This window comes from Megalobrama amblycephala, linkage group LG8 (assembly GCF_018812025.1).
Source record: "Megalobrama amblycephala isolate DHTTF-2021 linkage group LG8, ASM1881202v1, whole genome shotgun sequence".
NCBI classification, from domain to species: Eukaryota; Metazoa; Chordata; class Actinopteri; order Cypriniformes; family Xenocyprididae; genus Megalobrama; species Megalobrama amblycephala.
Genome location: NC_063051.1, coordinates 5,797,416 through 5,821,226, shown reverse-complemented (window position 1 = coordinate 5,821,226; position 23,811 = coordinate 5,797,416). Strand labels below are relative to the sequence as shown.

At 37.3% G+C, this 23,811-nt stretch overlaps 5 protein-coding genes across 8 annotated transcripts; 2 read left to right on the top strand and 3 right to left on the bottom strand.

Moving 5' to 3' along the window:
* Positions 1-172: 172 nt before the first annotated feature.
* tardbpb (TAR DNA binding protein b) lies at positions 173-6,054 on the top strand. 2 transcript variants are annotated; one of them, XR_007186077.1, is made up of 7 exons: positions 173-438; positions 1,123-1,378; positions 1,782-1,960; positions 2,149-2,289; positions 2,502-2,672; positions 3,753-4,866; positions 5,645-6,054. XR_007186077.1 is itself a non-coding variant. In XM_048198899.1 (6 exons), exons 2-6 carry the CDS (start codon positions 1,138-1,140, stop codon positions 4,245-4,247), a joined length of 1,227 nt encoding a protein of 408 aa, XP_048054856.1. In that variant the 5' UTR covers positions 173-438; positions 1,123-1,137; the 3' UTR covers positions 4,248-5,566. The 2 variants fall into 2 exon arrangements, 1 of the variants encoding a protein (XP_048054856.1); XM_048198899.1 differs by lacking the exon at positions 5,645-6,054 and having other exon boundaries at positions 3,753-5,566.
* On the bottom strand, positions 5,937-8,304 carry cenps (centromere protein S). Its single transcript, XM_048198903.1, has 5 exons — positions 8,058-8,304; positions 7,824-7,947; positions 7,710-7,743; positions 7,513-7,579; positions 5,937-6,313 (listed from the first exon to the last, which is right to left on the bottom strand). Exons 1-5 carry the CDS (start codon positions 8,088-8,090, stop codon positions 6,179-6,181), a joined length of 393 nt encoding a protein of 130 aa, XP_048054860.1. The 5' UTR covers positions 8,091-8,304; the 3' UTR covers positions 5,937-6,178.
* A 184-nt stretch (positions 8,305-8,488) lies between these two features.
* rbp7b (retinol binding protein 7b, cellular) lies at positions 8,489-10,809 on the bottom strand. Its single transcript, XM_048198902.1, has 4 exons — positions 10,620-10,809; positions 9,088-9,266; positions 8,890-8,991; positions 8,489-8,785 (listed from the first exon to the last, which is right to left on the bottom strand). The coding sequence occupies exons 1-4, from the start codon at positions 10,690-10,692 to the stop codon at positions 8,732-8,734; spliced, it is 408 nt and encodes a 135-aa protein (XP_048054859.1). The 5' UTR covers positions 10,693-10,809; the 3' UTR covers positions 8,489-8,731.
* LOC125273482 lies at positions 10,807-19,626 on the top strand. Of its 3 annotated transcripts, XR_007186078.1 has the most exons (9): positions 10,807-12,064; positions 12,185-12,329; positions 12,623-12,685; positions 13,130-13,209; positions 13,306-13,436; positions 13,521-13,587; positions 13,687-13,813; positions 19,041-19,212; positions 19,485-19,626. XR_007186078.1 is itself a non-coding variant. In XM_048198901.1 (8 exons), the coding sequence occupies exons 2-7, from the start codon at positions 12,256-12,258 to the stop codon at positions 13,767-13,769; spliced, it is 498 nt and encodes a 165-aa protein (XP_048054858.1). In that variant the 5' UTR covers positions 10,807-12,064; positions 12,228-12,255; the 3' UTR covers positions 13,770-13,813; positions 19,485-19,620. The 3 variants fall into 3 exon arrangements, 2 of the variants coding, with proteins under 2 accessions (XP_048054858.1, XP_048054857.1); XM_048198901.1 differs by lacking the exon at positions 19,041-19,212 and having other exon boundaries at positions 12,228-12,329; positions 19,485-19,620; XM_048198900.1 differs by lacking the exon at positions 19,041-19,212 and having other exon boundaries at positions 19,485-19,620.
* On the bottom strand, positions 14,071-23,530 carry h6pd (hexose-6-phosphate dehydrogenase (glucose 1-dehydrogenase)). Its single transcript, XM_048198897.1, has 5 exons — positions 23,403-23,530; positions 19,437-20,103; positions 18,359-18,476; positions 17,998-18,267; positions 14,071-16,761 (listed from the first exon to the last, which is right to left on the bottom strand). Exons 2-5 carry the CDS (start codon positions 20,082-20,084, stop codon positions 15,422-15,424), a joined length of 2,376 nt encoding a protein of 791 aa, XP_048054854.1. The 5' UTR covers positions 20,085-20,103; positions 23,403-23,530; the 3' UTR covers positions 14,071-15,421.
* Positions 23,531-23,811: the final 281 nt, after the last annotated feature.

The following is a 23,811-nucleotide window of genomic DNA, read 5'->3' as shown; positions in this document are numbered from 1 at the left end:
TCTCTGTGCCACGTACATTGTTTAGAAATAACACTTTATTTTATTACATTTTATGCATATATCTTACCAGCCAAGCAAACATGATTGCATATCAACAATGTTTGTTTTCCCTTGTCTCTACCCGTGCACATGTAAAAGTGAGCTCGCCCACGTGTGACGTATTTCCTTCATGACTTAGGTAATGCCATCTTGATTCGAAAATAGTGTCGCATGAGTTGTATGATACGGAATTTTATTGTCTTCATATTATATACAGAGACTGTATTATTTAGCTTTATTCTGATTACAGCAGAAGCTGACACTGTTGAGAGTAACATCCTCCGTTAGCGTTGTGTTAACTGGCTCATTCATTTCTAACAGTCACATTTTTCTGAACGAGGAGCGCTGCTGCTGGTGGCGCTAACAAAGGAATATCTGGATCCGAGCAGCTGTTTATTGGTAATGTTATTTGTATTATTTTCATTATAACACACACGGGAATATGTATCTACACCCCATATCGACCTATTAGTGGTATATCGAGGCAGTATTTCACTGTTGCTAAGCAATAAGGATTCGCGAGTTGTTCGCACGCTCTAGGTACTGAAGTCGCGCGCACGGCCGTCAGCTCACATTACAACAAGCGGTAGGGATTTTGATTCACTCCAGTGACTCGATTCTTTTGAATCTGTTTACTAGAAAGATTCGTTCAGGGACACTTTTTGCTATTTACATCGTCCTGACAAGTTGAATTATTCGGTCCTCGGACTCACGTTAAAAGCTGATAAGCTTAATTAAAATGAATGTCCACAAATATACCAAGAAAAGGTTTACTACAGATCTGTCACTTACCAATAATAACCTACATTGTGAGTTTTAATAATGTATTTCCTTCAAACGATATGTCTCGTTCAGTGCCGTTTTGACTCATTCATAATCAAAACACGAGTGTAATGGACTCGTTTATGAAGGGGCGTGGTCGTTCTGGCATGTCCAGCCAATGATATTGCTCCTTCGCCGCCTGCATTCGATTGCTATTGGTCCGCTGTAGTCAGTCTTTGAAGACAGGACAAGAGTCAAAAATATGAATCAAAGTGACCGAGAAAGATAACGGCACTAATTATAACATTTACTCACCGACAGCTCGACTCAGGAGAGATGGCCGAGATGTACATTCGCGTCGCGGAGGAGGAGAACGAGGAGCCGATGGAGATTCCGTCGGAGGACGACGGCACGGTGCTGCTGTCCACTGTGGCCGCTCAGTTTCCAGGGGCTTGTGGCCTTCGTTACCGGAGCCCGGTGTCTCAGTGCATGAGGGGAGTTCGCCTGGTGGACGGTGTCCTGCACGCCCCTGAGAACGGCTGGGGAAACCTGGTCTATGTGGTCAATTACCCCAAGGGTAGGTTTTCTATTCATTACAAATAAGCCTCTGACCTAATTTAGAACAAATATGAGAAAGGTTTTAAGAAACATTGTAATAATGGTCAAAATCATGTTTTATAATATAAAACTACATTATTAACCCAACTTTTCCCCTAGAGTGCACACCTGGGTCAAAAATAGTGGTCATTCTGTATGCAAATTAGGCATGTGTTTTATAATTTAACTGTGAGATTATCTGTCATAACCATAGTTGAGCACATCTGGGTGTTGCAAGCATTTGTTCTTCTGCATTTCTTTTGTCTATTTTTAGCTGTAAAAAAAAATCCAATGCATTTTAATTTAATTGTTTTTGTTGCATGAAGGATGATTGTCTTTCTGTGGATATGTGAACTTGTAACAATTGAACTTTACTTTTCTAGAAACTGTTCTGCCAGATAATAAGAGGAAGATGGATGAGATTGATGCTTCTTCTGCAACAAAGATCAAGAGAGGAGATCAGAAGACTTCAGATCTGATTGTGCTGGGTCTGCCATGGAAAACTACAGAACAAGACTTAAAAGACTACTTCAGTACGTTTGGAGATGTCATCATGGTGCAGGTAAATCATACTGATATAAATATATGATGTGATTGTCTTTGTACTGCCATATTTTATCCATGGTTTCTGCCTCTATCTACTATTTCTAACTTTTTATGCAGCTATTAAAAATAGAACTAGACTTGACTGTCATTCTTGATGTCAGATTAGATCTAGTGTGAGTTCTTGATTTGATTCTGTTATACTAGGTCAAGCGGGACGTAAAGACGGGAAATTCAAAAGGGTTTGGGTTTGTAAGGTTTGCCGAGTGGGAGTCTCAGGGTAAGGTGATGTCACAGCGGCACATGATTGACGGCAGGTGGTGTGACTGCAAACTACCCAACTCCAAGGTTAGTGTGTGTTTTTTCATTCAAAAGTTTCGGGTTGATAAGAGTTTTGTAATGTTTGTGAAAGAAGTTTCATTTACTGTCACTTTTGACCAGTTTACAGACAATGCGTACATGATAAATTGTTCATTTTAATCAATTAGCCATTTATGAAAGAAGTGTCAGGTATTCACTTGTTAGGTTGCTAAACAATGATGTGTCTGAATATTTAACAGCAAGGCCCAGATGAACCAATGAGGAGCAGGAAAGTATTTGTGGGCCGTTGCACAGAAGACATGACCGCTGATGAGCTCCGTCAGTTCTTCATGCAATATGGGGAGGTCACAGATGTCTTCATTCCTAAACCATTCAGAGCATTCGCTTTCGTCACCTTTGCAGATGACCAAGTAAGCTATTGCTTTTTCACATTGATCTTAAAGTGCCCTGTTATGCTATTTTAAAGGTTCCTATGTTTGTTTTGGAGGTCTCATACAATAGGTTTACATACATCCAAGGTCAAAAAAACACTTTAATTTTCTCATAATGCATATTGCGGCATCACCTCATTTCTCGCAGTGTCTGAAACGATTCGATAAAGAATTGAGTCTCTCTAAACACCTCCTTTCCGAGATCCTACTCTGCTGTGATTGGTCAAATGGCCTGGTCTTTTGTGATTGGTCTACCACTTACAGCCCATGTCGGAAACAAGACGTCTATTATCATATCTAAATTTCAGCATCGGAGCTTCCTCAACACTTGTATAGATGGTGATGGGAACAGTTATGATGGCTTCAGTTTTACCATGTCAATTTGAACCACTAGTCCTCATCCTTAGGAAGTGCTTTGCTTTGGCAGTGCGGAAAACCTTCTCGGCACGTCGACAAAACAAACCAAACTCTTCCAGGCCCCTGCTACAACTACAGTGTTTGAGGGTCAGAGTAGATGTTGTGAAGACCATAAGCTGGCATTATGCAAATTTGTTACAAATCTAAGTAGGCTCATGCAGAAAGTAAGACTGGAATCACTGACGACTCGTTTTAGCCAGTTCAGATTTGGTTCTTTCTTTTGGTGGACAATAACTCCATTCATTGTTCACTTTGATCTTTGAAAATCTCCAGACCTTTGAGATTCACAAACAGCTACATTATACACTACATGACAGGTAATATTGGTAAAAGCATAGTAGAGGCACTTTAAGGTGATATACCACAGATAAAGACCTGTTCACAAAAAAAAAAGCTTCAACAAATTGCCAATTTAATGCAAAATGCTGCCTATGTGGCTAGATTAAAATGCTCTTTGTGTGGATATGCTCATATGAATGTTTCAATTCAAGGTCTTGTTTGTGGTGATTAATTTCTCTTGGTACTAGGCTTTGCGTTTACATTTTCAGCATTCAAGAATTTGTTTAATATTCTATTCTGGATGAATGAATCACCTGTTCATGCATTTCTGATCATAATTAATTTTTTCCATCTTTCCTCCAGGTTGCCGCCTCCCTGTGTGGAGAAGATCTGATCATCAAGGGCGTCAGCGTGCACATCTCCAACGCTGAACCGAAACACAACAACACTAGGCAGATGATGGAGCGGGCAGGGCGCTTTGGGAACGGGTTCGGAGGTCAGGGTTTCGGAGGCAGCCGCAGTGGCATGGGGGGTAGCTCCAGCAGCTTGGGAAATTTCAGCAATTTCAATCTCAACCCAGCCATGATGGCTGCCGCCCAGGCCGCCCTACAGAGCAGTTGGGGTATGATGGGAATGTTAGCACAGCAGAATCAGTCAGGTGCGTCTGGCACGAGCACAAGTGGCACAAGTTCCACACGGGACCAGCCCCAAACATACAGCTCGGGCAACAGCAACTACGGCAGCTCAGCAGCCACTCTCGGCTGGGGCTCCGGCTCTAACTCCAGCACTAGTGGTGGTGGGTTTAACTCCAGCTTTGGCTCTAGTATGGAGTCTAAGTCGTCAGGGTGGGGTATGTAAGCCGGTTTGTGTTTGAAGTGTTGTATTTCTAGCGCGTTTGGTAAGTATTTTCCGAGAGACTTATCTTGTCACGTGTGTTTGGGAGTGGGGATGGGTGAAAAGGGAGTCAGGGGACAAAAAAGAAGAATGTTTTTTACACTGAATGGAATTTAAGTTAGTGTTTAGAGTGAGATGTTAACCAAGGTGCTACGTTAATGTACCATCTTTGGTATTATGTTTTTTTCCCCCAATGTTGTATTGTCTTGGTCGATGCAAACGAAGCATTTCAACTGGATTCTTGTAATGCATGTTGTTCAATATGTGGATATCTGAAAACGCATGAGAATTGCATAATCTTTCAAGTATATTTATCATATATTAAAAAAAGAGAGAAAAAAAGGAAATTTGCATTGGAAAGAATCTGGTTGAAACCTGAACATATTGTAAATTCAGCTTTATGATTCAGTCCAGTTTTATGGAAACCCTTTAAAACAAGCCTTCATCAAAATCTCTTCTGCAGTTGACATCTGTGGGGTTTGCCTGGGAAGAGCGCCCTCTATGGCAGCACAGTGTGGCTGAGGTCATTATGTCACCTTCCTCCCCATGTCTATATGCTCTCATCGCACGGCTCGATGACACGGTGGGTGTCTCCTTTTTTTAATCCACTTTTTAAGACAAGAAGTGCGCAGAAAGTGACGTTTTTAAACAACCCTTGAGTGCGATTGGTGATATGGCGAAGAGTGAGAAGGCTGCGAGTGAGCGAAGAAAGTGTGGAGCGCACGAACGAAAAGACTTGCGAGTGCAATGAACGAGCCGAAATGTGACTGCAGTGGGTGGGTTTGGTGAGCGAGTGAATGAGAGCTGCTGATACTTCCCAGCTTTCCCCTTAATTGAGCCCAAATTGACGGACATTTCATTCATGTGTACCTCTTAAAGATTTTTTTTTTTTTTTTTTTTAATTTATATTTTTTTGGTCTCCCTAGGTTCCGTTTTGCTTTTCTCCTTTAGTATACTGACATGTGCTTATATAGTTAGTGGAATGTTGTGATGATGATGATGCATACTTTGTCTTGCTTCTATAATCCCATCTGAATGCTGTATGGTGTGTGTGCTTTATTTCCTTGTAACTTGACCTGTAAGTGTGAGCTTTGATATGGATGACATCTTCAGTGGACACTGAGGGGGGAAAACATGAGTGATGGTGTAAGTGCGACCTGTATGTTGAGTGCTGTGGATGTCTGTGGAGTTTCCCTCTAGATAACGTTGCTCAGTGTTTTCAAAGACATTTTATATGATTTGTCAAATGAAGGGAGTGCTTCAATAAAACTAATTTGAATAGATTGCCGTTTTCTCATACTGGTTTGTCACGTGATGTTTGAAAGCAAATACCACACAACTAATTGAATTCACACATTTAGGGGCCTGGAATATGGCTGGTCGCAAGTGAACCCCAGGCGGGAAGTCCGTTTGGGGATGGAGGAAGACGGAGGATGCTGTGGTTCTGCATCTCTGGTAACGGCCATGGACACGGTAGACTGTAGCAGAATTTTATAGGTGCTTTCTGATGAGGTGTTTTCTCAGAACACTTCAAGCGTAATACGTTTCAATCTGAAAACCTGAGCTGAGGTGGTATTAGGCTTGAACTGGCTTTGAGAAAGCAGCTTGTTGTATTCAAATGCAGGCTTAGGTTTTTCAGGTCCATTTTTTTAAAAATGTTTGAATTGCAATATTTCACAGTATCTGTATTGTTTCATGGAGCGTCATATATGTTTATAGGATTCTTTATTACAATAAAATACAAATGAACTCATGTTTGAGTAAAACAAAATGATTGGTGTTTAGTATTTAATGTGATTTACGTACAAACATTTATACAGCTGTTTATTACATGCAAAAAAACAAGTATTTTTGTGCTACTTAGAAAACTGTGAATTTTGTACATTTTATTTTGATCAGTCTTCAACCTCGTTCTCCTCCTCGGCTTCCAAGTCTTTACTTTTCCTCTTGGCAGCATTTTTCTTCCTTTTCTCCTTCAGTTCTTGGTTGTTCAAAGCCAGTTCTTCACTTTTCTGCTGAATGTAGTTGTGCTGTAAGGGCAGAGCAAGGGCACACTTTTTTTTTCATTGATTTACTAGAAGAGAAAAATCTAAATGCATTTAAGCAAATAGCACCAAGTTATACTATTATCATTAATTTCCCATTAACTTCATAGTAAATATTGTGTAATTACATGAGCACTTGACAATGTTCACAGAGCTATCTTTAAAGGGTTAGTTCACCCAAAAATGAAAATTCTGTCATTAATTACTCACCCTCATGTCGTTCCACACCTGTAAGTTCATCTTCGGAACACAAATTAAGATATGTTTGATGAAATCCGAGAGGTATATGACTCGCCCATAGACCGCAATATAATCACCACTTTCAAGGTCCAGAAAGGTACTAAAGACAAAACAGTCAATGTGACTACAGTGGTTCAACCTTAATTTTATGAAGAGACGAGAATACTTTGTGCACAAAAACAAAACTAAAATGACGACTTTATTCAACAATCTCTTCCCTGTCATTATCCTTACGCAGTTGCCGCAGTAAGCACTGCAGGCTTCTGTGTTTACGTCTGAATGCCGGCTCAGTATTGGCAATTATTTTTGCGCACAAAAAGTATTCTTGTCGCTTCATAAAATTAAGCAGTCACATCGACTGTTTTAACTATGTCTTTAATACCTTTCTGGACCATGAAAGTGGTTAAATTGCAGTCTATGGACGAGTCATATACCTCCTGGATTTCATCAAAAATATCTCAATTTGTGTTCTGAAGATGAACGAAGGTCTTACAGGTGTGGAAAGACATGAGGGTGAATAATTAATGACAGAATTTTCATTTTTGGGTGAACTAACCTTTAAAAAAATTGTAATGTAAATAGTGTTTTTAGTTAAAAGTTAAATCTTAAATTAGATTTTCCTTAAGTCACAAAACACCACCACCTATGTACCTAAGCATTTTATATTATTTTAGATATCAACATTTCATGTTTAGGCTCAGTTGTTTATAATTTTTTTTAATAATCTCCAGAATTACATGTATAATATATATGATATGATAGGCCTCCTAGGTTTGGCAAATATATCTAGAGGTAAGAAACAGAACAAGCGTGAATAAATGTTTACAAGACCTTTGAATAGTATTACTTTCCTTTTACAATGTCATTTTTCGTAGTTGGGTGGGGTCTTGCAGATTATTTGCAAAAATATAATTTGATATGTTTCATTACTGAAGTCATCCTACCAGTGCAGTGGTTCTCCTCGCTGTCAGTTTCACATCATCCACTGTAACTGTGTTTCTTTTAGCATGTCTGCAAACATTCAAGAGACGCCTCAGCACAAATAAAACTTTTTTATGTGATTAATAATAGAGGAAAACCTACTTTTGAACGAATTTATTATCTAACAACAGCTGTTTGTAATAATGATGCTGAAGTTTACCTCGCAAACGCTTCCAAGTCCTTGGCAAATATATCTAGAGGTAAGAAACAGGACGAGCGTGAATAAATATGTTTAATACTATCAAAATATGAACGTCACATAACCAAATCTTACCACACTGTCTGAACGCAGTCTCTGCAATAGCTGCTATTGTCTGTTTGGTGATTTGTTTCTCGCAGTCTGCAGCGATGTGTTGACAGAGAGAGCCGACAGTGTAGTGAACAGCAGCTTTAAGCCTCTAAAAGAACATAAATACTGTCGACGTGAGAAATACAACCGTTCTTTACAGGGTGCATAAACATTTAACAACGAATAGCATTACTGTTCATTAAGTTTATAAGTTATAACCTGTTTTTGTGCTTCGTCCTCATCCATTTTCATTGGATAAATACGCTGAAGCTCAACTTTACGCTTTTAGCCATTTACAATTAAAAATTGCGCGAATGATGAGTTCTTCACGTTGTAGTGACGTCGCTAGAGTTCATTATCACCTTACAGCGCCTCCTACTGATGTGGAGTGGAAGTCATTCTCGCCTGTTGTTTCTTTTATAGATAGTTCTTCAATATCCAATTATGTCACACGGGGAAGTTACAAGTGATTATTTCTGTTTGTTGCTTCTCCAATACTAAGACATTTTTATACTGTGTTAAGGGCACAATTGCACAACATTTTTAGTCATGAATTAACAAAATGAAAACTGTGCCAATGTCAGTCTCCCCTATGCTTAAATATTTGTTTAGAACTTTAAATCAATAAGAACATCAAAATACACTCAGACTTTGAAGACACTCAATATGTATATTTTTATTTGGTATTTTTTATTCATTTTATCTGAAAATTACATGTTCTTGAATTTTTAGGCCTATGTATTTGACACACAAGGTAAAGAGTGTCTCCCTCCATCCATCTTCTTGAATGCACTTGTAGGTTTTCTCTGTTGTTTGCTTTTTTCATTTCTTGTTATGTTATTGTATGTAATTCTTCAATAAACATGACAACAATTTCAGTTCAACACAATAGTTCAAGCTGTTCTTTTGTAGGTTTGCTTGCAGATCTGGTCTTCACATTTAAGTTCCTTGAAAGGAAGAGTGGAAAATTTATTTTATTAAGTTTTTATTTGGTATTTGTATTCATTTTGTCTGAGAATTAAATGTTCTTTAATCTTGTATTTTGACTCACAAGGTAAAGAGTGTCTCCCTCCATCCAGTGTGTCCATCCTCTGTTCTTTTTCTCTCCTTTCTGGACACACACAAGTTTGTCGTTTTCCCAGTTGACTGTTGACTGTAGAAAAAACAGTATTTCTCAATTCTGGCAAAGAAAACTCTAGACTGTTACCACACCATTTTATTGCTAATCGTGTGTGTGTGTATTTTCCACCTTGCATTTTCTGTTGTCCAGTCCTTTGGTGATTTCCTCAAACTCTTCTCCAATTTTGAATGAAGTGGAGTAGTTCCGGAAAGTGGTTAAAGTTTTAATGGTGAAAGAGTCTCCGTCTTGCTCAAAGATTTTCTGTGGCTTTAGCATCCCCGCTATCTTTCGGGTGGCGAAATCAATTCCTGTATTGCATAGCGCAAGGTTAAATACATAAATACACTCACAATACCAGTTCCTTTTAATAATAAAAAAGGAAATATCCAACTATCTATGAAATGCAATTAAAAAATACTATGTATGCACATATATATATATGTATGTATAGGCTATATATATAGAGAGAGAGAGAGTATACAGTTACAAGAAAAAGTATGGAAACCACTTGCAGAATCTGAAAATGTGAATAATTTTAACAAAATAAAGGAGATAATACAAAATGCATGTTATTTTTTTATTTAGTACAGTCCTGAGTAAGATATTTTACATAAAAGATGTTTACAGATAATCCACAAGACAAAAAATAGCTGAATTTATTCAAATAACCCCGTTCATAAGTAGGTGAACCACTGATTCTTAATACTGTATGTGGTTACCTGAATGATCTACGACTGTTTTTATGTTTTGTGATGGTTGTTCATGAGTCTCTTGTTTGTTCTGTGCAGTTAAACTGAGCTCTGTTCTTCAGAAAAATCTTCCAGCTCCTGCAGATTCTTCAGTTTTCCACCATCTTTTGCATATTTGAACCCTTTCCAGCAGTGACTGTGTGATTTTGAAACACGATGCATTGAGAGTCGGGGGGTGAAAACTTTTGAACAGGATGAAGATGTCCAAATTTTTCTTATTTTAAATATACATTTTTTTCATTTACTACCCTTCGGAAGCAACAGAAGATACTTTCATGTTTCCCGGAAGACAAATTAAATACAATTTACCTTGATCTTCAAATTCCAAATGTTTTCACCCCCCATCTATTAATGCGTCGTGTTTCCTTCTGGAGCATCAGAGAATGTTTGAACCTTTTTTAATAGTTGAGTTTGAGTCCTCAGTGTGAAAAGACAGATCTCGAAATAATTCAGTCACTGCTGGAAAGGGTTCAAATATGCAAAAGATGGTGGAAAACTGAAGAATCTGCCAGACCTGGAGGATTTTTCTGAAGAACAGAGCTCAGTTTAACTGTTCAGAACAAACAAGAGACTCATGAACAACCGTCACAAAACAAACAAACAGTCGTGGATCATCCGGGTAAGCACACACAGTATTGAGAATCAGTGGTTCACATATTTATGAATGGGGTTATTTGAATAAATTCAGCTATTTTTCATTTTGTGGATTATATGTAAACATCTTTCATGTAAATCTTACTTAGGAGAGTACTAAATAATACAAAATGCATGTTATTTTTTATCTCCTTTATTTTGTTAAAATTATTCACATTTTCACAGATTCTGCAAGTGGTTCACATACTTTTTCTTGCAACTGTATATATATAATATATATATAATATTAAGTTCTGATAAATGAATGACATTACTTACCAAGAGCAACCATGTAACCTTCAATGTTTTCATTGTCCACTATGTCCCAGGTTCCACTATAGTTTGCAGGCATGCTTGATGTTGATCCTGAGGCGTTTCTGTGAGTTCTAGCTCCTGTGTGGACCTAGAAACTGGAATTTAAGTGTACATGTGTGGAAATGAGAGAAGCAGATGTGTTGTGTCATATTTCAGCAGGTCGGTGTGTAGTAATATGGGGCAGGGGTGATTCCTAGGACACAAAGGCTATTTTGGCTTGGTCAATGGCTGTTCTCTGAGGCGGACCATAACTTTTACACACTTCTTGCGTCCCGTGGGAACTCAGAGAGAACAATGTAATTCAAAAGACACATGTTGCTTTGGCAGTGGACTGATCTGGTGCAGGGGGTTAACAGTTTGACAGTTAGAATTTAGAAATATCAGAGAAGTCCCATATGATTTGAGATGATTGCTTTTGTTTCATTATCTGTGCCTGACTTTCATTAACAATGAACTTCTGTGGTATACTGGTTGGTGTCTTTTTTCTCTCTTTTTCTACATATACATGTAACCTTTTAGGTGTTTCAGTCATGGGATAATTTTATTGATTTAGTTTAATTAATTTTGTTTTTACTTTAATGTTTTATGAATTAAACAGCTTGTAAATACACTTTATCAGTAGAAAAAAATGCAATAACCCATTAAGCATGAAAAGTATGCAATTATGCAAGACATTTCTCCTTACATAGAAACTTTTTTGGCAGAAAGAGTTTTCAAGAACTCTTAGGATTCTATACTGAACCTCCTTGAACCTTTTTTTAAGAGTGTATTTTCTAAAAAGCCACAGACAGTTTATTTTATTTCAAAACTGACAGGTGTTTCTTTAACTCTCGTCCAGGCAGGCATATTTTCTTCACCCATTCTTAAAGTTAACATTGAAATTTCATCCTTTACTCAATGTGAATGTGGGTTGTGAAGGGTCAAAAAAAAAAAAAAAAAAAAAAAAAAAAAAAACTTTTGAAGTCTTCTGTGATGAACACCAAAATTTAAGTAATTATTTTCTGGAAAAAAGATGAGTTTCTAATGTCAATAGGGTAGCAATGAATATGTTAATGAAAAAGCCATTAGAACAGAAAAGTATCATGCTATTATTATTCCTCACTCTTTCATGTCATGATTATTTTAATAGCTTTGCAATGTTGAACGAAGTATGTAAATGTTTTTGGTACAATATGTATTTTATTATAAGCCAACAAGTTTTACACAATATGAAGATCCCTTAAACATAACTAACACCACCTCTGTGTGACACAGTGAATAAAAATGATTCTAATCCATAATTTGACATCTCTAAAACTATACCAAATCTCAGCACTAGGCGGCGCCATTTTATATTACCCGACAGAGGATCTTGCTTCTTTCCGAGCTTCTAACCTACCATGAATGCTGACCAGCGTGATATCTTTCTGGTAAGTTCTGTAATTCTTTTATGAATTTTCGTCTCTTACTTCTACATCTCACTATATAAATATTTAAAATTTTCAATAAGATGCGTTTGAGAGTCTTAAATATTGTTTTTGTCATTGTAGTGGTAGGCTACTTCTTGATAAAGAAATATTCTGCTGTATACAGAATCATCTGAGGTGATATAAAGTGCGCAATGCTTCACCATTTCTTAGTCCATGCAGCTTTTCAGACCAGCAGGTGGCTTCCAAGAGATCAAAGGTTAAAATTGTAAGATTATCTATCTATCTATCTATCTATCTATCTATCTATCTATCTATCTATCTATCTATCTATCTATCTATCTGTCTGTCTGTCTGTCTGTCTGTCTGTCTGTCTGCATAATTGGAAAATAAGTCAATAAAATTGTGACCAGATGCTAAACACCTATTTTATGTCTTTCTTTGTTGTAAAGCCTCATTTGTGTGTAGGTGTGTGTGTGTGTGTGTGTGTGTGTGTGTGTGTGTGTGCAGACATTCATAACATTAAAATGATAAAAATTCAAATTTGTTTTTCTCTGGCAGTCAGATTGTTCTTTTCAGCTTTGTGGTGCTTTTCCTGGCACCACAGTTTTATATTTTGTCAAGGTAAGTTCCCTATATGAAGTTTCACAGATAAAAAGCTGATCTCCTGGTAAAACATAACAGTAACACTTTACAACAAGGTTCATTAGTTAACATTAGTTAACTACATTAGTTAACATAAACTAATAATGACCTGCACTTATACAGCATTCATTAATCTTTGTTAATATTAATTTCAACATTTACTAATACTTTATTCAAATCTTGGCAACATTAGTTAATGCACTGTGAACTAACATTAACAAACAATGAACTTCTTAACTAACATTAACAAAGATTAGTAAATACAGTAACAAATGTATTTCTCATGGTTAGTTCATGTTACTTAATACATTAACTAATGTTTAACTAATGAACCTTATTGTAAAGTGTTACCAGCATAACATATAAAATAAACATACTCATATTATCATGTTATATGTCTAAAATTCTGCATTGTGTTCACAGGCCAAAATCTTCTCGCTATTGTGAAAAGCCATTGTTGAGCAATCTTATAGTCTTCATTGTGTTCTCATTTATAGCAACAGGTAATCAGTTTTTATATTTATAAATGGTTCATTTTTTTTTTTTCCTGCTTGCTAATTTTAAATACTAATCATCATACCTTCCTCTTCCCATTTAAGGTTTGGCTGTAGCGCTTACACTGACAGACCCAGTTCCCAAGAGCATAAGGGTAGCGTTTCACTCATTTGGACTGTTTGCGTTTATCCAGGGACTTTGTACACTCATTCTTACCCTGACTGCACCTCAATGTGTAAGTGTGAATTGTAGTAAAATATGATTTTATGTGCAAAAAGTAGTTTTACCTTTATATATAATCACAGTTTATTTTACTCAGGCGAACACCACCACAGAATTGTATATATTTTCTTTGGTAGTGTCTTGGGGCAGCATACTCTCAACAGGTAAGATCGTATACAGTCAGTTCCATTCCAAGTGTAGAAGGAAAAAATATATAAAGGACAAAATAACTGGATTGTTGTTCTTACTGTCTCTCTACCCAGTTTTCTTTCTGGTCAGAGGAAGTCTTTGCCTGATCCACAAACTGTTTCCGCATTGGTTAAGAGATACGTGCCTCTGGGGTTGAAAATGAGCCGCTGCTGTACAGCCTTTCACTGACACTCAATACAGGTGCATCTATTATTTACATGGTTTCAGTGGTTTTCAGACAGTTGTGAAGTGGAGGTTAAAATGCATTCTATTTAATGACACACCTTTTCACTAATATTGGCACACAGGGGAGAAGAAAAATAGGCAAAATGCGTATATACAAATAGTTTTTTAATTTTTATAATAACTCAAACTGTTTACAGTCCTCAATTTTGGGTTGCATTTGAATCCAGACATGTTTGAAAGACATTTTAAAAGAGAAAACAAAATAAAACATATGATTTCAAAAATATATTTTATTGTGTGTATTAAAATCACCACCAAATATGAAATGATTTATGTAATGCCATGTAATACAGCTGAATACTGTAACAAAATTTCCTTTAGTGAAACATATAATGGATTCATTCAAAAGTGTCAATTCAAATGTTAAACCTGTCAGCGAGGCACATACTTTGTTGAACTACACACAGTATTTCAGTACAGGATCTCTACAATGTGAAACATTTTGTATTGAAAACACAAAATCGTGTAAATACACATAAGGACTTCAATGTATGAATTTATTTTAATGTTTTATTAACATTTTCACATATTAGATCAATAGATCCCTGTGGAATGTAATGTTGATCTGCTTCACTACAATATTTTTGGCCAAAATCAATGGTTATGAATTAGACAATGCTGCCCCCTGTCCATAAAAAGTGTCTCATAAAGCATGCGATGCTAAGATATTCTTCTTAGATTTTAAACAGCACAGACTTTACAAAGGCATTCATGTGTTTATATAATCATTGTAAGGCGTTATGCCATTTGGACTGTTCTACACATAATAAACCATTGTTTTCTGAGGTATGACAAAAATCTCTGACACTAATACACTCTGTCAACAATGTAGAATGGATTCTGGAATGGAATTATCAAGTAAGGCCAACAATAGAAACTCAATTCAGTCTAAAGATGAAACAGTACATTAACATTTGCTCCAACCTAAAAAACATTGGATATGCCATCTTTTATGGACATGTTTATTAGGATTTCTTAACCTGAGGTCTGTGATTACACCTAGAACAGAATTTCACCACTTAACTGAAATCTTTTAATTGAGGAGGAAAAACAAACCAAACACATCTGCTTGTTTCCTCTGTAAAAACAAAGGCGGCCACATGGTTCAATTTAATCTGGTGGTCTGATGAATAATTGTTAAAGCTAATGCAACTATATAGTAAGCAAAGTAAAAAGAAAAGTCAAATTATGTTTTATCTGATCACTGCTTGGTCACAAATGTGGAAAAAAGTGCTTGATGTGGAATTAAATTTTCAGACGCATTTGCTTTCTAAACAGCCTGATCTTGTGGAATAAGGATTTGTAGCAACATTATAAAATTATTTATTAAAAACATTAATTACTGTAAGCTAAAAGAGGTCCTGAGATTTGAAATGTTTAGTCGTTTATAATGCAATCATTCCATAACGCAATCAAATTGCAAAGTCCCTATCACAGCATTAAAATAACCCTCACACAATTCACACCTCAGTGTGAAAATTAAACTTACAATCATTCAAAATACAGCATTCGATTTGAGCTATAAGCCTTGGTGGGTGGCTTCATTGACCGATATGTACTGGTCTATCCTAACAGTGCATCATAGTCAATGTACCATATAAGAGTACCGCTCTTTGGCTGTACTTTGGTAATGGGATACTTAGATGATTCCCCCTTAATTCGGCTGAGTTGACTGACAAGTTCATGCTTGTTTTTCCCCATTATTAAAACACCTACCCTTCGAGCCCTATTGATAGCTGTGAATGTGAGACTCATCCTCTGGTGAGGTTTAATGGGGCTCTCCGTCAGAGTTACCAACCGTTCTTCGTCGCTTTCCAATTTGGTGTCCTGGAACAATGAGGCAGTGTGGCCATCATGGCCTACGCCAAGCAGGATGTAGTGGAAGCTGGAGGCATTGACATGCTTCTTAATTTCCTTCTCATATAATGTAGGACCACCATCCTCTTCCACGCATAACCGTTGGGTGAGATGCACCGGCATGGGGTGGATGTTGAAGTAGGGTATGCGGATATGCTGAAGCAGCAGATCGTGAATGGACCGGAAGTTGGAGCCTGATTCTGTATGTGGCACACATCGCTCGTCCACTTGCCATATGTGAGTGTTGCGCCACGGAAAGGTGTAGAGGTTGAGGGCGAGCGCACGTAGCAGCGCCACCGGGCTGGAGCCACCAGACAACGCCAGGTGAAACTGACCCTCTTCACGAATGGCTTCCTCGGCAGCCAGGAGAAGATCAGAAGCCAAGCGATCCACCAGTTCCTGTGCCCAAGCAGATACCATTTCAGAACTACGGTACTTCCCTTGCATCACCTGGAAGTTGTCCTCGGCACCAGGGTTGATAACATTGACCACGGCTTCATGGCTGAAAGCGACCTGATGGCCCCGCAGCTTAAAGTTCAGCAGGTTCCCGTTGGCTACACCACCAGGATACACCCGTGGAAAGACCCGAGTCAAGCTTTCAAGGAGAGGTGTCCAAAACGCCCAGGAAGCAAGGAGTCCTTCGGCACTGATAAATCTATCTTTGCGTCCAAAGAAGACGTGTGAGATCAGCTCACAATAAGCCTCTCTGGGTACGACTGGTGACTGGATGTAATAATCACTGAGGGGTAACCCCAGCACGTCTACGTCTTTGTATTCAGTGACCTCCTTCCAGTCACCGCTGCTCATCAGGTCGGGCTTGAACAGGTTCTTGCTCACGAGAATCGCAGGGTACTGGAGGTTTCCGTGACCCAGATAAAATATGATCTGTTTGGATTTGCAGTGAACGTTACTGAGATCCTGGACACAAAATACATCACTTTTGAAAATTACACGTGCATAAGCGACCCGTTCATCAAGTGCCTTGCCTGAAGTCATAAATATGGGGATTCCCTCATATTGCGCATTGTCGACATGAATGAGCACTCCTGTAAAGAGAATCACAGTTAACGTAAGCATTGCTAGATTGATGATGAATCAATGACTATGTTTATATGCACATTTACATTCCAGGGCTTTCTGAAAGATCATGTAAACGTGAACACCATTTTTCCTTCGCCTTTTTTATGTGGTCATTTAAATGCATATGCAGGATTCTGACAGGTTTTAGAAGAATGTAAAGTAACGGAAATGTGTGGAGAAATGCGAACTAGAGCCCTTTGCAAGACTGTTTCCTTAATAACCGCTCCCGCTGAAATTCTGACCATTACCGCAACGTGTATTCCCGCCCGCACCCGCAATCATTCGGTTACAGCTTTTAGAAGTTGTGAAAAAATTACACAAACTTTAGGCTAAACGTTCAGAATAACAGAGACAAAACAATGCATTTAATTAAAGGGTTAGTTCACCCAAAAATGAAAATTATCCCATGATTTACTCACCCTCAAGCCATCCTAGGTGTATATGGCTTTGTTCTTTTAGTCGAACACAATCAAGAGTTATATTAAAAAAATATTCTGGCTCTTCCAAGCTTTATAATGGGAGTGAATAGTAACCCATATTTTGAAGCCCCAAAAAGCGCATACATCCATCATAAAAGTAATCCATATGGCTTCAGGGGGTTAATAAACGAGTAGCGTAAGCTTAGGTGAGAGTTGACACCTCTTGCGGTTCAAACAAATAGGGCTGGGCAACAAACTCAAGCTCCTCCAACATTTCTCTTTAAAAATGCTCATTTTAGAGTATTCATTTTAGACTTCTAATTCATGACCAGTGTTTTGTTTTGCTCTATCCTCTGCACTTCCACATTTGTCATTACGTCATGCGTCAGGTCAAAGTTTACTCTTCTGCCCGGTATATGTACAGAATGCCAGTGATTCTAGTATATAAAGTTAGAAATATGAATATTTTTCTTTCAAAAACATATTGCTTCACTTCAGAAGGCATTTATTATCCTCCTGGGGCCATATGGATTACTTTTATGATGGATGGATATGCTTTTTTGAATGTTAATCAACATTCCTTGACTCCTTTCTTGAAACGTGGCAAATTGCGGACCCACGCTATATTTTTTGTCCGCCCGCTCCCACTCGCAGCAAAGGTAAAACCACCCGCTCCCACAAGATTTGTGCTGGGCCCCCAGGATCCTAATCCCAATGCAGCCCTCGAACGTGAACACCTTCTTTGCATTTTAAATAAGATAACTAAAAAGCTCTTCCACTTACCAGCGAATGTGGGGGTTAGGCTGAAGTAGTCCTTTGTTTTATTTAGCTCTTCCTGAACCTCTCCATTGTAAGCTTGGTACTGACCTACGACCACATTACTGTTATCTACATGCTGTAGGGAAGCCAAGAAATTAAGTTTGTTTTGTAGTATCTCCTTGCTGTTGGAGAGGTTTGCAGGAAGGTTCATCAACATAAGGGTCATGACCTCTGTGAGGTGGTTCTGGAGCACATCTCTGATGACGCCATATTGATCATAAAACTGAATCCGTCCTGTAAATGAATGACAGATCAACAATTAATGCTAAAGAAATAACTGAGAAGAAAAATAGAGAAAGAATTGATTAATAACTTGAACCAGTACCTTTGGAATCCAGGGTTTCCTTCAATACAATTTCTATTCTTTCAATATGGTGCTTGTTCCAGATAGGGTCCAGAAGTTTCTTATTCTCTTTCCTAAATGGCAATATTTTAGAGACAACCTTTGCAATAGAAAAAACATTGATTGATGTTTAAAGCTCATGAAGTTCCAGTCATTCATGTGAAAGTATACTACTAGGGGTGTAACGGTACACAGAAGTCACGGTTCAGTAAGTACCTTGGTTTTGGGGTCATGGATCAATACGAGTTCGGTACAACAGGAAAAAGTAACAAATCCCCAGTGCTAGGTTAGGTGGTACAATGTCCACGATACAAATCGGCACAACGCCAAATTATTTTGTCTCATTATAACAGTGGAAACAACTGTTATACGGATAAAAGTAAGACATCATTCAAAACTGTCTATTATAACTGTCTAAAGGGTTATTTGTGTACACTCACAATAAAAACAAAAGATTGTGCTTTTGTAAAATAAAGTAAACAAACACAATGCTGCTTTCTGCTGTCCTGGTTTCCTTTCCGTTAAGTTTGTGTAGTGCTCACAAAAATTAATCGAAACTCAGCGTATAGGCTATTAGCAAGCTCTTGCGTGCCATCTGAACACTTGTTTTGGGTTGGTGTGTAGACTGTCTCTTCTTCTGCTGCTCTTTTTCCTGTTGTGGTAGTTAGCAAACATCATTGAAATACTGCACGCTCCCCCTTCTGGATTGGAGTGTGGATCACCTGTGACTGACTGTATTCGTCATCTGACTCTATCCACCAAACCGTGACGTCTGTGCCGTGATGGTTCGAATGAACACCGTTACACCCTTATATACTTCCATTCAAAATTTTGGGGTCTGTATGAATTTTTCATTATTTTTTTGAAAGAAAATAATACTGGATACAATAATGATACATAAAAATATGTTAATTTAAAAGCTTTTCTTTTGAACTTCCTTTTTTTATTATTATTATATCACATAAATTCAGCCTTGCTCATCATAAGAGACTTCTTTCAAAAACAAAGAAATTTTTACCATCCCCAAACTTAGTGTATTGTGAATAAAATAACATTCTACCTGCTTCCCTAAATAGTGGTCAATCCTATACATCTCCTCTTCTTTCAGCTGGCCTGACAGTTTTTTGTCAAGGGACTGGGCACTAGCAAAGTCATGACCAAATGGCTTCTCCAGCACCACCCTCAGCCATGCGTCAGGAGGGGGGCGGCAGGTGTTGTTGATCTTCTCTGCAATGTCTGCATATGCGAAAGCTGGAACAGACAGGTAGAAGAGCCTCCCCGCTTCGACCATACCCTCCTGTCCTACCTGCTCTTTGATCTTCTGGCTGAGTTTTTCATAGTCCTCAGATGTCTTCAGCTGGTGATACTGGGACAGATGCAAGAACTGGTCTTTGACCAACGCACAGCGCTCAGCAGAGAGCTCTGGAGGGCAAGCCAGCTCCTTCAAGATCCCAAACAGCAGCGTGGTCCCATTCTCATTCGGCGAAAGGCCCCCACCATAAAATGAGAAGGTGTGTCCTTTGCCTACCTCGTCAGCATAAAGCTGGAAAAAGCCTTGCCACAGGTACTTCCTGGCCAAGTCACCTGTTCCACCCACAACTACCACAGTCACATGCCCAAGACTCTGCTTAGCCTCATGATTATCTGTGTGGCCTCTATGCCAGCATATGATGGCCATTAGCAGCAACTCCCATCTTATCCTCAACATTGTAATATCAAGCGCCCACCTTTAAAAAAAAAAAAATAATTTTTAGAACGTTACAAATTCTGAAAATCTGACAATTTAATAAGGTTCACATGTAGATATAAAAAAACAAAACTGTTATTGGTAAACCATGAATAACCTTTAATGGTGATTAAAGGCACTGGAAAACATTCAGAAGCTGGATTCTAAAGTTTGCTTCATTATTTGTCATATTGACTATTATGATTCTATAACTCAGCATAAAGTGAACACCTTATGCAAACATTTAGCTGATGATTACAAACCAGCTTCAATCCTCACATAAAACATATGGAGCTGTCAGGAGGACTGCAATAAGATAAGACTTTAGTCCTTAAAAATAGACATGTCAGAAATATTAAGATTTGCAGATGGATTTTGAATGAAAGTGGTGGGAGGGGGGAAGTATAATAATATCAGCTAATATATAGTAGTGTGTCAGAAGGAAATATCAGTATACATTTCCAAACATTCCTTTAGCCATTAATTGTAATAATCCAGTGAAATTTTGTATGAACAAGGAGTCTAACAACAGACTGTATGCTCCACACAGAGATCTGATCTCACCATCAGAAACTGAGACTAAACTGAGGCAATGTCTCCAAGACGCTTGACGAAACCTACCTTGTGTAAAAATGCTGTAAAGTGAGGATGCTTTCAAATATAATGTCATAAATGGATATTATTTATTAATTAACTTCCATAAACTAAATCAAATCAATATTTGGTGTGACCACCCTTTGCATTTAAAACAGCTTTCGTCCTAGGTACACTTGCACATAGTTTTTCTGGTAGGTTTGCAGGTAGGTTTCTTCAAGCATCTTGGAGATGGAGACACGGCCACAGTTCTTCTGGATTTAGTCTCAGTTTTTTTGTTTTTTTTTTATGTTCCTGGTTGTGAGATCAGATCTCCATGTGGAGCATAGAGACTGTTGTTAGACTCATACAAAATTTCACTAGATTATTACAATTAATGACAAAAGGAATGTTTGGAAATGTAAACTAGCATTTCTTACTGACACTACAGCGTGTGTGTGAAAATACTAAGACTTTTTCACAATACTGTACACAGTATTATTACAATTTAAAATAACTGTGTACTATTTAAATATATTTGACAAAGTAATTTATTCCTGTGATGCAAAGCTGAATTTTCAGCATCGTTACTCCAGTCTTCAGTGTCACATGATCCTTCAGAAATCATTCTAATATGCTGATCTTCTGCTCAATAAACATTTATGTTTATTTTCAATGTTGAAAACAGTTGTGTACTTTTTTTTTTTTCAGGATTCCTTGATGAATAGAAAGTTCAAAAGAACAGCATTTATCTGAAATACAAAGCTTCTGTAGCATTATACACTACCGTTCAAAAGTTTGGGGTCAGTAAGAATTTTTATTTTTATTTTTTTGAAAAAGAAATGAAAGAAATGAATACTTTTATTCAGCAAGGATGCATTAAATCAATCAAAAGTGGCAGTAAAGACATTTATAATGTTACAAAAGATTAGATTTCCGATAAACACTGTTCTTTTGAACTTTCTATTCATCAAATAATCCTGAAAAAAAATATTGTACACAAATATTTTGTACAATTGTACACATTAAATGTTTCTTGAGCAGCAGATCAGCATATTAGAATGATTTCTGAAGGATCATGTGACACTGAAGACTGGAGTAATGATGCTGAAAATTCAGCTTTGCCATCACAGGAATAAATTACTTTGTCAAATATATTCAAATAGAAAACAGTTATTTTAAATTGTAATAATATTTCACAATATTACTGTTTTTTACTGTATTTTTAATTAAATAAATGTAGCCTTGGTGAGCAGACGAAACTTCTTTTAAAAACATTAAAAATCTTAGTGGTTCCAAACTTTTGGACTGTACTGTATATATACCTAAATGAAGGCTAAATATAATTCAATTATGTCAAGCCCAAGATATCAATGTAACATTACATAACCGTTAAGATCAGTAATAGTGAGTCATGTCTGCAAGTCATTGTGCCTCTGAATGCACAACAGTACATGAAAGTATATTTATGTACTCATCTTTCTTATTTTAAAATCACTCAACTTAAAATAGTGTTATTGGAAGCTCCTTAAGTGTGTGGATCTTCTTCCGTTACACTTGTGAAACATTTAAAGTATGAGGGCCAACGGTCTATGATAAGTCCAGTTGTGAAGAGGAGGGTTGTATAATCTACTAACCTACCTGAACTGAGAGCAAGAACCATGCTGATGCACATGTATTCTCTCAGTGAGTGTTCACCCATAAAATCAAGATTAAGCCAACAGAACAGACTGCATGTACAGTAAAGGACTGAATGAAATGAAAGGCCAAACAGAGAGGAACTGATATATAAGTTGACAATAAATTATGTTAAAGCTGAAAATGATATTGCTGGAATCATTTTGACATATCTAACAGAAAACAGTTGACCAGGATGAGTCTGATTTCATGATATCTCATGAGGAGCTTGTGAGAAGACCAAAGATGACACAGTACACATAACCCTAATGTTCAGACAGTGCAAGCACTGTTTGCACATTTGGGTGTTGCAAATTGTCAAACAGAGGCATCTAGCCTTAAAATAAATACAAAAAAAATTCATTGGAAAAATCTAGATGATCAAATGAGCATAACAGGATGCAGAAGGGTTCAAGAAACAGCTGCTACACAGAACTAATGTAATTCAGTTGAACTCTGTAATTTTAACTTGTGTCGTGATATGCTATGGTCAATTAAAGCACATTACATTATTACAATTTATTAATTATTATAACTCATTATTTACACAGTGACAAGAAAATGGAATATCTTTGTGTTTTCCCATCAAAAACAATGTCATTTTCTGGAAGATAACCTCATTAAGGAAATGGCTTTTGTTAGAGATATTACTAAATATTGACACTGGAAAATGTTTAATATATCCAGTATAATAAGATATAGGCCTACCATATGATTTAAAATGTATTAATCAATTTGAATAATATTGATCTAAATTAAATGTGACCATATATCGATTTCTGATGTTTCTGATGAGAAGTACATTTATTATATTTTTAAAATATGAGAATAAACACTAGTGTGCTTCTAGAGGCGGACGTGAGTATACTATCAGCACAAAGTACATAGACGGCACCTGTTATACTATAGCTAACTAACACTAACACAGGCTTAAGACAGACAAATAAAAGGACAAGATCTTAAATTTCAATGTACATATGATATCTGCAGCCATAGTGACACATGCATTAGGACAAAGATGGATTTGACAGGAAGAGACTGTGGACATACCTGATTCACCTCTGGACAGTATGGTGACAGCTCGAGCGGCGTGGACTGGCGGATAGTGACATTCTACAAACAAACGTTTCCAGTAGATGGTCACGTGATCGCGACGTTTGTTAATCATGTGGTTTGAAAACGTAACATTCGAGTTTTTAAAAAACACGCTGACTGATAACACGGGCACTTGTAAACCTTTGAAGTGCTTGATAAGCTTTTAAAACAGTTATTCTTTAAGTGTAAATATAATAAAAGAGGTATATATTGAGACGGGAGAGTTAAACACGAGCGGGTGCTGTCAAACAAACAATTAAATTAATGACTTTCTTTGACTGTACCGGTTATCAGCACATTTAACTGTACAGGTTGTCAGCACATTGGAAACGCATCCGTGTTGAGCCTGTGGAATTGTTTTTAT